At 40.7% G+C, this 12584-nt stretch overlaps 1 protein-coding gene across 4 annotated transcripts in view; it reads left to right on the top strand.

Annotated features, from left to right (window-relative positions):
* LOC311253940 (uncharacterized protein) overlaps nt 1-8943 on the top strand; it is a 32502-nt gene extending 23559 nt beyond the window's left edge. Inside the window, exons 1-4 of one of the 4 annotated variants that reach the window (XM_084384391.1) lie at nt 4624-4907; nt 6059-6204; nt 6327-7380; nt 7743-8943. In XM_084384391.1, coding sequence (XP_084240517.1) covers nt 7285-7380; nt 7743-8270 — 624 coding nt within the window. In that variant the 5' untranslated portion in view covers nt 4624-4907; nt 6059-6204; nt 6327-7284 and the 3' untranslated portion in view covers nt 8271-8943. Of the gene's footprint in view, nt 1-4606; nt 4908-4973; nt 7438-7742 lie in introns of those variants that run through there. The other 3 variants (XR_014622075.1, XM_084384390.1, XM_084384389.1) reach the window with 3 other exon arrangements.
* Nucleotides 8944-12584: the final 3641 nt, after the last annotated feature.

Here is a 12584-nt window from a genome sequence, read left to right as displayed (position 1 = left end):
CACGGTGCATTTCATAATTATAAACTTCAACCTCAGAGCTCTCTGTCCTCAGACTGTCCTCACCTGTCCTGAACATCACACAGGGACAACATGGAGCCATGGAGCTGCTTGTGTGATTGGTTACTGAGTTGAGTTGATTTGTGTCTGACTGTCAGTCTGTGACCAACACTGTCTATGGTGTTGAAAGCTCAAGCAGGTTGATGTCTGGCTGAGTCAGTAGCTACCATGTCTTTGGTACAACACAAACATTAAATGGACACAGTCTACAATTAACATGGTAGCTACATGGCTTAGACATGGTAGCCACTGACTCAGACAGTGACCTGTGTGTGTGTGTGTGTGTCAGAGGGGGTGATCTGTGGCATTGTCTTCTGCAGAAATATTTAGTGTGACTAGCATGTTTAAATAATGGAATAAATGCAATGTTTAAATAACTATCACAAGGGCCCATCGAGAATGCTCCTCCCTCTCTGTGCTGAGACCCACGCTCCGCCACTGGCAGTATGGCTAATGACAAAATAGTAGGCTAGGGTTAAATAGAAATGGCATGATTTAAGCTCTACGCAGGCAGAAATCGAGCGCACTGTGGTGTAGTGAAGAATGAAAACCAACTTGTAAGCTCAAGGGACTTTACTCAACATCTTCAGCAGGAAGTACAGCTTCATAACAACAGCTCCTTCTTCTTCTCTTCACCTACATACATAGTCCTGTCTTATTCAGTGGTGCCATCTAGTGACACTCCAACGTAACAGCGTTACAGAACACAACACGCGCTATGCGTACACAAATTTGCCGTTCCTACTTGTGTCCCCCCCACTTCTGAAACTAAAGTTTCGCCCATGGTTAAGTATATTTCTCCAGGAAAGTTTCTTCTGCCTCTCAAGTTTATAATTACAGTTTATAATTCAAGAGAAGGTCCGAACAGTCTGATGACATTATTTTGCATATGAATTAGCCATGTGCTTCTGTTCCTTCGCAGACCATGTCAATAACACCCGAAGACATAGTGTAGTCGGATTCTCTGAGCACCGCAGACAGTTCAGTCCTTTTGAATTCTCATTCACATCTTTCTTTGACCTCATGACGCTTTCCAACAAGGTCAAGGTGTGGTTTGGTAAACACTAGGAGGTCATTTTTGACTATGCGCGTTCCTCCCAAAACGGCGCTGACGTCCCCTGCAGAGTTTAATCTTGACATTTTCAATACGTCTTTGTATAAAATCACAATCGAGTAAGTCGACATTTAAAAAAAAAGCGTTGAGCATGGAAATGTAATTTGTTACATACTGGTTGAAATAAAATCCATGGTGACTACAGCTGTGGCTAGTGGTTGTGGCTAACCTTGCATGCCACCATATGCACAAAGGATTGTGCCATGAGAACAGCTCATGGCAGTCTATCACAGATGTTAATCATTAAAATCTGAATCACTTTCACTGTTTGTTTCAATCTCGTAATTTATGTATTTTGTAACTTTACAATCGACCTAATACGGCTTGGCTTTATTCGCGGACGTCATGCTACGAGGATACAATAGACGATAGTAATTAAGGTTTCAAACATTTAGTAAATGGGGTAATTTGAATGTCGACAAGATAACATGCAAAAATTAATTTAAAAAAAATAGTATCGCAAACATACCTCCAGTCCTCAGTCAACTTCTCTGCACGATCTGCTTCTCCGATTGCATTCACAGGCAGTGGGAAACTTCACTACTGTTATGGCCTCAAATTGAAAGGAAACTTTTATCAAATGTTTCAATGTAAAAATACTACAGATTGAGGTAATTACTCCCATATTAAATAATTACTTCAAATATAGTTTTAAGCAGAGTGAATACTACGAAAACTGCCTATTAAAAATGAAATAATCTTAATATTCTCAGTCATGCAAGCCATGGGATGGTTTTGATTAGTAAAAATGAGTTAAAATATTTTTTTATCTTCAAATAATTTCAAATCATAAAGGGATTAAGAAGTTAAACATGTATTAATAATCATTATTTATTCAGTTCCAGGAAATCAGTAATTCCTGCCTGCCTTGAACGCAGCAGTGTTTTTGGAGGGAGTTTGGAGGTGCAGGTGCATTGAAAGCTCCCCTCCCCCACCCTGACTTGCACCTGACCTGACTGTGAACTTTCAGAGGAGCATGTAGTATGGCACTTATTCAATCTGAGATACAGAGCAGCACAAGTCTGAACTTTTTAAATGCTGTTTATCTTTAATAGGGATTTTCACATATTTTATACCAGATATGTATATTTAAATTACTATTGAAAATAAAATAAAAAATACAATTAGAATTTTTCTTTTCTATTAAATTTTGTAACTTGTAAGAAATGACTTATAATGGAAGGCTGAATATTGAGACAATATTTAGGAAAGACTGATATTTTAGCTCTGGCAGCTCATTGTAGTGACACTGAAGGTCAGTTTCTAAGCCTGTTGAGTGGCATCCTATGGTGGCATCCCCTCCCCCACCCTGAGTCCTCTCTTAACAGCCTTAGCTTTGAAGTCTGTCTTCTCCCTCTCACTAGAGAGATTTCTGATGCTGCTCGGGAAATTGCCTCCATACAGAATTGGGGGAGCATACGTCAGTCCGACCACCCAAAAGTCCGACTACCCATTAATCCGAGTTACTTTACAGTGTTAGGGTTAGGCTAAGGCAAATGTAATCAAATAATGCCCTATTTGCATATTTAAATATATATTCATGGAAACCTCCAATACAAAGGATGTTCTTATTCATGTCAGTGATCAACCTGTGAAGTTTCATGGATATATCTCTTAGTTTAAATTTTTGCCCTATTCACCTCAATTATACTGGGGCTAATATTGTGGTGGCCATATTGGATTTCCAGCAAAAAATTAACTTGCTTGTCCATATAGGTTGTAATCCTACTGGGTCATAGATATTTTTCTGGTGGCCAACCTTTTATAACATTGCAAATGCAGCACCCCGGGTGGATCATCTTATTTGTCCTCCAACATGTCAATCATTCTGAGGAAATGCTCACGTCACGCTGTCATGCATGCTCTTTCCTGGCTCGTTTCCACTAGCTGCACGTGCACTTTGATTATTTATGTGTCCCATGAAATGTCTGCGAGGACTTTTACCCCAGTTGGTGTGACAGTGGAGCATTACCGGCGGCCCGGTGGATGGTGCAGCGGGGGCTCCACCGGCCGGGACCGCACAGTAAAGCCGGGGGCATGGAGGGGGTGAAAGGGGAGGCTATACAGTAGGATATACAGTAACATGTTTTAATAAAAGTATTTTAAACATGCACAGAACAGTAACACTCTTGCATAAAAGGTATGCCCCAGTGGTCAGCATAATCCGACTCGAAGCAGACTGGTGCATTTGTGTGCAGATTAAGAGGAATAACAGAGTTTGTCATCCTGAATGTGTACAGAGTGTTTTGAATAGGAAAGCTAAGTAGCTTTAGAAAGCTCTAATCATTATGGGACAAAAATATTTTTGTATGACACTTATAAGTGAGCAACATAAAAATCTGGCTAAATCCCTTCAATCCTGTTTTTTCACCTTTAATACCCCCTGTCTCTTTGGCTGCCATGCAGCCCCCTTTCACCTTAGAGACCCCAAAATTTGCATGGAGGTTGTCTTGGGGCCCCTACACAAGAATACGAAAGCAAAATATAAGTCATTTAGAAAAAAGGTCCTTTTCAAAAACCCAAGGGTGTTACACCCTCTGACATACTGACAAATTTATAGCATTTTTTTTATAGAGGTCGTGGAAGTCTGAGCTTTTGATATGTTGTTCTGTAGCCCCAGATGAGTAGATAAGCATTGGTTTGGCTTTGATTAAACATCTACTTTTTGGTAGGCGGGCCTTCAAACTTTCACATTTTTAAACCAAATGAGGCTCACCATTCCAACAAACTGAATGACTTGAAACTTGTTATCTATTCCAAAAGCTCACAACTGCTGGCCACTAGGAAAACGAAGAACGCTCCAATTATGGGACCAAAATGTTCTTGTATTACAATTTTAGCTGAGCAACATACTCAAATCGTATTCATTTAGAATAAAGTTTTGATATTTTTGTTAAACAGTTTTACATGTCTTTTTTGGCCTTAAATGGCCCCCTTTGACCCTAGAGACCCTAAATTTTGCACGGTGGTTGACCCCCCAATACAAGTGTGCCTAAGGATTTTTCATATTGCAGGTTATACTGGTTTACAAAATAAATGTAATGTGTGAAAAATACCATTTGAAAAGTTGAGTGAGGATTTGAAATGTTTTTTCAAGACACAAGAGCACAAATTTAACCGAAAAAGTGAGCACAGCGCCTAAAAACTCTCTCTGTCTCTCTCTTTTTTTTTTTCCAACATCGCGTCATATTACGTCACAAGAGGGAGTTGTATGCTAGCAGCTGCCATAGCTTAGTGTGGGAGCAGATGGCTATTTGTCAGAGCGGTCGTCTTATCGTGAGTCAGTGTGTTTACAGCAGGTTTGGATTGCGTTATCATGGACATGGTAAATTATTCAGTTTGTGGTGGTTTCACAAACTCCAGCCTGTCACGACATCGAGTCCACCGGTCCACCAGAAAAAAAACGGTGCTATCTTCCGTGCCTGGGTGCATGTTGTGCAGCTGAAGAGACGGGGCTTGACCTCTGCGTCAGCTACGAAAAACTCGGTTGTGTGTCGCTCAGTTTAAACCAGAGGGTTATCACTCCAGCGATCTGATGGAGTTCAACTGGGATTCCGAAGCAAGAACTGTGCGACCCCCCGCCCCCCTCTCCCCTCCAACCCCCGGTGCGGTGCGGTGCCTTCGGTGCCGACAGCCTCATCCGGACCGCTGTCTGTCAGCAGCTGCTGGTGCTGCCGCCCCGGCAGGAGACAGTAACGGATCAGACAGAGACTCAGCTGAACGTGAACAGCCACTTGTAAGTCTTGTTTTATAACATTTGCGTGAGCTAGAGTGGGTGACATCATCGCTAGAGTGGAGAGCAGCTGCAAAAACTTGAGAAAAAACTCTCTTCATCTTGATTTGGGTCCCACAGCTTTTACTTCACATAGACAATATATACATAGAAATGTAGGAAATCTTGTTGGCTTTCAGGTGATGTTCTTATTTCAGATGTAGGACTTAAACTTTTGGCTGTAGAAGCCCTCGAGCGACAAGCACTCCAGCAACTCCCCCATAAGCTGCAGTGTTAACTTTGAGCCTAAATTTCTGGAGTGGAGCAGACGGTACCGGTTTTGTCTCTCGCTCTGGCTCCCTCATTTTTCACTTTACAGAAATAAAAAAGACATCACATGGTTCAGCAATGTCTCCTGTTACTCACTGTATACATATTTTGGCCATAACCATTACACTTTTTTCTAAACCTGCAGGAGTTTGGGAGGTGTTTTCCCATTCATTCTTATGGGGACATTTTCAACTTTGATTCTGCTATTGCTCCAGCATATGCAGCTACAGAAACTGTTTGGCTGTCAAACTGTTCAGCTTTTTAAGCTCTTTCAGCCTATTACTTTTCAGCTTTTCAGCCTTTTCATCCTTTTCAAATATTCAGCTTCATGTTCAGCTAGAGAAACCATCCAATTATCAAAATGTTCAGCTTTTTAAGCTCTTTGAACCTATTACTTTTCCGCCTTTGACTTTTCAGCTTTTGAAAAAAGACAGCTTTTTCTGCAAATTCTTGACCATTCATTCTCATAGTTGTATGCATTTTTTATGCATTAGGCAAGTGTTTTCCAGCACATTCAGCAGATTTCCGAAATCAATTCAGCCGTCAGCATTCACGCTGTATTTTCGCAGGAAATACAATTTTTCGAGTTATATATGCTATCTATATGCATACAGGCGGTACAACTCCAACACTATCTGACCTCCATTTTTAACACACTTGAACACATTCTGTGACAGAGCTGTTGTATGGGATTGCAGGTTGGACAAGGGTATATGTAGTAAACCAACCATTGAATGTATTAAGTTACATATTTGTATAAAGATTGACCTCTTATTATCCTAGCTTTCCAGGCACAGCCCAAGATGTGTCATGGTGCAAATTAATAGGTAATTTTCTTTTTTCAGGGCTACTGACAAGTTCATTGTGTGCCAAAGCCAGCTTATGTCTCTATTTACTAACTGCTCAGCCTGTTGTGGAGAAACTGAAGTAAGTAACTCCAACGGAAAGAAACATTGAGACGCAGGAGGGAACTTGTGCAAAAATAAAGCAGGTAAGGGTCTTCTTGTGATTTCTGATGAAAAAGTATCATAACTTGTATTTCAGTTTGTATATCTTGTGTTATTTATGTACTGTAATCTTCTGCCTTTCACATATGTCTTTCATGTCTGTCAGCATTTTTGGCTCCTCATGGATTCTCTGAGAGTGCGAGAGTGCAGCACTGTCCTGTCCTCGTCTGCTGCGGCTCCCCTTTCCAGATCCCTCCAGAAGATCAACAAGGAGGAAGCTGTTGGCATATTCACTGCCAGCATTCATGATTTGATACAGGACATTGATAACTCTGAGGCTTTTCATACTCATAACACTGTTTTTTTTTTTTTTTAAATGGGTCAGATGGTATATTTCTTTTGATTATTAATGGATAATAACCGTTTTTTACAATCTGGACCTTATTTCTAGCATAAAATACGATCATTTACTCACCCAGATAACTTTGGTGTCATTACAAGTCGTTCCAACGAAATTAGATCCAGCTGAGAGCCGCGTATATCTGTATAATGCAAGTACACAGGGCAGTGCAATGTAGCCTCTAAATAACACATTATCTGCCGCAAAATTCGTTAATTTCACCAATATTTTGTTATGATACGCTACTGCTATTCCCCTCTGAGTCCGGGGTTAGCTGTTGGTCTGTAGGTTGACCTACTAACCTCTGATCTGGATGATGTCATCTCCGACTGCGGCGCGCCTTGTTGCTATCGCTAATGCTACGGTTCGTTTCTGCGTGTGTCCGACTTGTCTGAACAAAATGAGCAGCTGGACGAAGTTCAGCTTCCTCTCCGCAACCTAGACTTACTAAAGCTCTGGCTAGTTGCACTAAAAATGGACCCGAATGCCGAAGCGGAATGATTATTATCAGAATGAGCCGGGCAGCGGTCGGAGATGATATCGTCCAGGTCAGAGGTCAGTAGGTCAACCTACAGACCCCGGGTGTTGATAACCGCTAACCCCCGGACTCAGAGGGGAATAGCACTAGCGTATCATAACAAAATATTGGTGAATGAAAGAGTTTCGCGGCAATTTTTTATTACTTACTAGTATTACTTTTTTTTAAAGAGAGTAATTATTGATAATGGCATTGACATACTGTCATCATATTCTCACACTTTTGATCTGTCTCCCTTCAGGGACCAAAGCTCCTCTCAACAGCAGCAGCAAGAAGCACCAGGTACCACAAGATCAAGGAGAGCCTTATGAACAAGAGTAGCAGAGGCTGTCAAAAGAGGTATCTGCATTCACTACTGACCAATGATGTAGGCATACTCAAGTGTAGGAACCAAGTGATAAAGTCACAATCTCTTTTTCAGTAATTCAGTAATGGATGGTAGTCATTTGTTTTACTCACCCATTACTTGTCCATTATACTCACACAAGGATACAGTAATAAGTCTGCATGAATAATAAAATGCATACTTTGGAACTGTGAGACAGTAGATACAGTAGATCATGGCCACATTCATGCCAACACCAGTAGAATTTTTTTTTTTACAATTGTGTGTTACTGACTATACATTTTTATCATTTTAACAGATCTGTGAAACAATCCTGGGCCATGCCAAAGACAGGTTCTCCTTCACCAGCTACCTTGTGAGTGCCGTGCTGCTAGAGGCAGAGCTGTTTGACCGGCATCTGAAAACATTCCCTGAAGAGGCTCTGAATACCACCATGAGGGCATACCCCATGCTACACAAGGAGAGGCTCAGGACTGAGCTTTCTCTCATCTACGAAAGTCCAGACTTCAGGGGCTCCTGCAGTGCACTGGCTCTGTACCAGGTTCTACAGAGCTACAACCTCCAGGAAACCTTCTCTGAGACTGTGGCGCTGTTGAACATCCTCATAATCACTCCAATGACAACAGCTGAAGCTGAGAGGTGTTTCTCCACCTTAAAGAGGTTCAAGACATTCCTGAGAAATACAATGGGACAGGAACGTCTGAATGCATTGGGCCTGCTTTCCATGGAGAGGGAACTTGTCAGGAACATGCCTGATTTCAATGAGAGGGTGATTGATCGCTTTGCTTGCTTGAAAGAGAGGCGAGCTAAATTCCAATACAAGTGATGAGTGAGTGTGTTCTTAAATGGTGAGTTGTGTTATGTTGTACTCTCCAAATGTTGAATTGTAAATAGTTGTATTGATTGCATATTGCCAGCCAAATATAAACTGAATATGTTCTGGAAAATTTTGATTAATTACAGTTTTGATGATAGTGTAATTTGATTTGATTATCGCTATGGCATCCATGATGGCTATAAATTGTAGACTGTGCTAAATGTGATTTCATGGGCAAACTATTAGATGACAATGTATCTGTTAATGTGTGTTTTATTGTGGAACCAAATTTATTGTATTTGAGACATTTAAATAGCCTAGCTATACAAAAAATACTGAATAGTATGAATATTTTATGTCTGGTGTTGCCATCTAGTGGTTGAACAGGAACACCAAATTAATCAATGAAATGTGACACTGTAAAGCTGGCTATCTGACTTTTATTTATTATTATTTTACCCATTGAATGGGTCACCTTAGCCATCATTGCAACTTTTGCCTAGTGGTGGTGAAACCGAAGCTTTCTGAAGCACTGAACCACTTTGACAAAGTTGCCTGGAAAATGATGCACTGCTTCGAAGCATTCGATACAGTCAAAATAGTGACATCTGCTGGCTGTTGAGGGGAAGAATTGACGTCATGACTTTCATGAGTCAGTTTTTAATAAAATGTATGTTCTCTCACCAAACTTGTGTCATAATGTTACTGTAGTCAATCTAAATATTCTATATATTCTGTCATTGGTAAGTATCAGTACTCCGACATGTATTAGATAATCAATACTAGTTTTTTTATTGCATGATACATGGTAGTAATCTGTACGATGTTGTGATGTAAGCATATCCGTAGCTAATGCGTATACAGTAAGCTAAGCCACCAGTCTCTGACCAACTCTGCACTGACTGTCCTGACACCACAGCTCAATTTCTCTCTCCTCTGGCCATCAATTCTCCTCCTGGTGTCTCTCTGCTCTCTAATGTGCATAATGGACTCCTAGTTATACGGTTGTGGTCTGTCGTATTTGTAATTATACACATGTAAAGTTCCCTCGGGGTCAGAACCAGCACCACAATCCATTGTTTTCCTATTGTTCAAACCGACCGCTCTCCCTCTGCCTACGTCACTTCCGTTAAGGGTTTTTCGATGCGGAAGTAAAATTTTCTCCCAAAAACGGAAGTCTTATTTATAAATTTATATTTATAAATATAATTTTAAGAAAAACTTGTTCCTACATTATATTTCTAAGCATTGGTTTAAGGGGGGGGGTCTAACCTGCAATATGCTCTTTAAGTCTTTTAGAATGTGAAAATTTATAAAAATAAAGGGGTTTATTTGAAGACCTCACATGCACCAGGATGACCTTTCAAGTTTCTGAAGGTTGTATGGGCTGGGGACTTTACAAACTGCAGAGGCCATGTCAGGATTTCAGCCTTCTCGGACAAAGCTTTGATCATTTATTAAAGAAAAGGGACTGTCCTGCCTTTTTAAAATTCAAATGTGTTGGGGCGGTGTTTAGTTCAGTTGGTAGAGCACCCGCCCCATGTGTAGAGCAGGCGGCCCTGGTTCGAATCCCACATTCAGCGGCCCTATCCTGCCTGTCATTCCCCCTCTCTGCCTCCCATTTCCTGTCACTCTCTGAACTGTCCTATCAATTAAAGGCATAAAAGCCCCAAAAATATACTTAAAAAAAAAACAATTCAAATGTGTAAAACCTGTCTCTTTTTTTTTAAACCTTAAATAGTCCCCTTTGACCCTAGTCAAAGTCACTCTAGGGTCTAATAAACTCACACACAATTGGCCCATGTATCGCGTACCATCACATAAACGGTATCATCATTGCCAGACTTGGCCCACATCTGGTTAACATACTATTTGCCTTGTCAGAAATAGACAAGAAGTGCCGGCTTGATGCCAGATCTGGCCCAGACCTGTCTGCTACGTATCTGGGCCACATACAACTAACCACAAATGGCCCACATTTGGCATGCCATTACATAAACGGTGCCATCATTGCCAGACCTGGCCCACACCTGGCTAACATACTATTTACCAGGTCAGAAATAGGCCAGAAGTGCCGGCTTGATGCCAGATCTGGCCCAGACCTGTCTGCTACTGTACAGACCTGGGCCACATACACCTAACCACAATTGGCCCACATTTGGCATGCCATTACATAAACGGTGCCATCATTGCCAGACCTGGCCCACACCTGGCTAACATACTATTTACCAGGTCAGAAATAGGCCAGAAGTGCCGGCTTGATGCCAGATCTGGCCCAGACCTGTCTGCTACTGTACAGACCTGGGCCACATACACCTAACCACAATTGGCCCACATTTGGCATGCCATTTCATAAACGGTGCCATCACTGCCAGACCTGGCCCACATCTGGCTAACATACTATTGCCATGCCAGATGTAGGCCAGAGGTGCCGGCTTGATGCCGGATCTGGCCCTGACCCGCTTGCTATGTGGGGCTGGCATTTCTAACAAGAAAACGGCTTGAAAACAATCTCACTGCACACACCTCTGCTGTGTGTGTGACTGCGGGCACAGCGGGGTTGGTTGCACCATGAGACATGAGAGGGGGGGATTCAATTACATTTTATAAAGATTAAAACACTTTGTTTTATGCTCTAGTCGACTGCCTATACCCCCTATGCCAAGAGCCGGCCCTGCAACCTCCTCTAGGACAAGTATCCAACATTTTAAACTGCCTCATTAAAACAGGTAACACACAACTGAACACCTGCTAGGCTTGCTAGCACAATGTTTCCTTCTGGAAGCGTGGCAAAGCACATAAAAAATAGGGACCCGCCATTTCTGCTATTTTTTTCGACACGCACCCAAAATACAACTAAATGTTAGTATATTAACAATATATGAACATTCAAAACTTACAGTAAGTCCAGTGAGGCTGACTGTTGCCACGTAGGTCCAACTTTCTGCAGTCCTCCGTGCTGCCTGTCTTCGGTGCTCCCCCCCTTTTATTGCATTTTAACATGTACAAGGCCTATTATTCCACCTATTTGAAATAATAGAAATAAGAAGACTTTACCATTCTTATATGTAGGCCTTAATTCTATTAACTTGTACTTAAGTTGTGTTTTTAATTTATGCTTACTTAATAAAGAAATATTTCAATTTAATCAAACATTATTAGTATAAATTACTCAAAAAGAAAGAACATGTTACACAAACTTGACATAATTAAGTTAGTAGAACTTTTTTAAAACTTTGAGTATGCAGTACTTAATCTATTTAATTAATTTGAACGTTCGGGTTTACAGTGTAGCATAAGCTGTATTTGACTGAAAAAAGGTCTTTCACTGAAGTTTCCTTGCCTGAACTGGTTGAATGTGGATCTATTTCATGACAAACAAGGTTTTACCTGATCTTTAATTCATTGAGGGTGAAAACTGGCTTATGTCAATTTTTAGCATTTCAGAACAATAGTAGCCAGTCCAGGCTAGGAAACTTGCTTGAGAAACCTTTTTGCAGTCAAATACAGCTTATGCTACTGTACAGTGCACAGAGCACACAGTACAAATACACATAACAAAGTAGAAATATACAGAAAACTGTAGAAATACACAGTGGAAATACACAGCACACAGTATAAATATACAGTAGAATTACACATCACAGCAGAATAACTCCTCACAATAGAAATACTCAGTCGAAATACAGAGCAGACAATAGAAATGCACAGTAGAAATACTTATCACAGTAGAAATACACTGTAGAAATACAGAGCACACAGTAGAAATGCACAGTAGAAATACACATCACACAGTGGAAGTACACAGCACACAGTCGAAATACACTTTAGAAATACAGAGCAGACAATAAAAATACACAGCAGACATAAACATCACAGTAGAAATACACATCACAATATAAAAACACAGTGGAAATACAGAGCAGACACTAGAAATACACAGTAGAAATACACATTACAGTAGAAATACACATCACAGTAGAAATACACAGCACACAGTGCAAATACACTAGAAATACCACACAGTCAAAATACACAGTAGAAATACACAGTAGAAATACACAGCACAGAGTCGAAATACACTTTAGAAATGAAGAGCAGACAATAGAAATACGCAGTAGAAATACACATCACAATAGAAATGCACAGTAGAAATACACAGCACACAGTCAAAATACACAGTAGAAATACACAGCACACAGTGCAAATACACTAGAAATACATAGCACACAGTTGAAATACACAGTAGAAATACAGAGCAGACAAGAGAAATACACAGTAGAAATACAGAGCAGACAAGAGAAATACACAGTAGAAATACAC

The sequence above is a fragment of the Pagrus pagrus genome (assembly GCF_965226575.1).
Source record: "Pagrus pagrus genome assembly, contig: HAP1_SCAFFOLD_79, whole genome shotgun sequence".
Taxonomy (NCBI): domain Eukaryota; kingdom Metazoa; phylum Chordata; class Actinopteri; order Spariformes; family Sparidae; genus Pagrus; species Pagrus pagrus.
The sequence above is the reverse complement of the archived record's forward strand: the minus strand, read 5'-3'. Positions and strand labels throughout refer to the sequence as shown.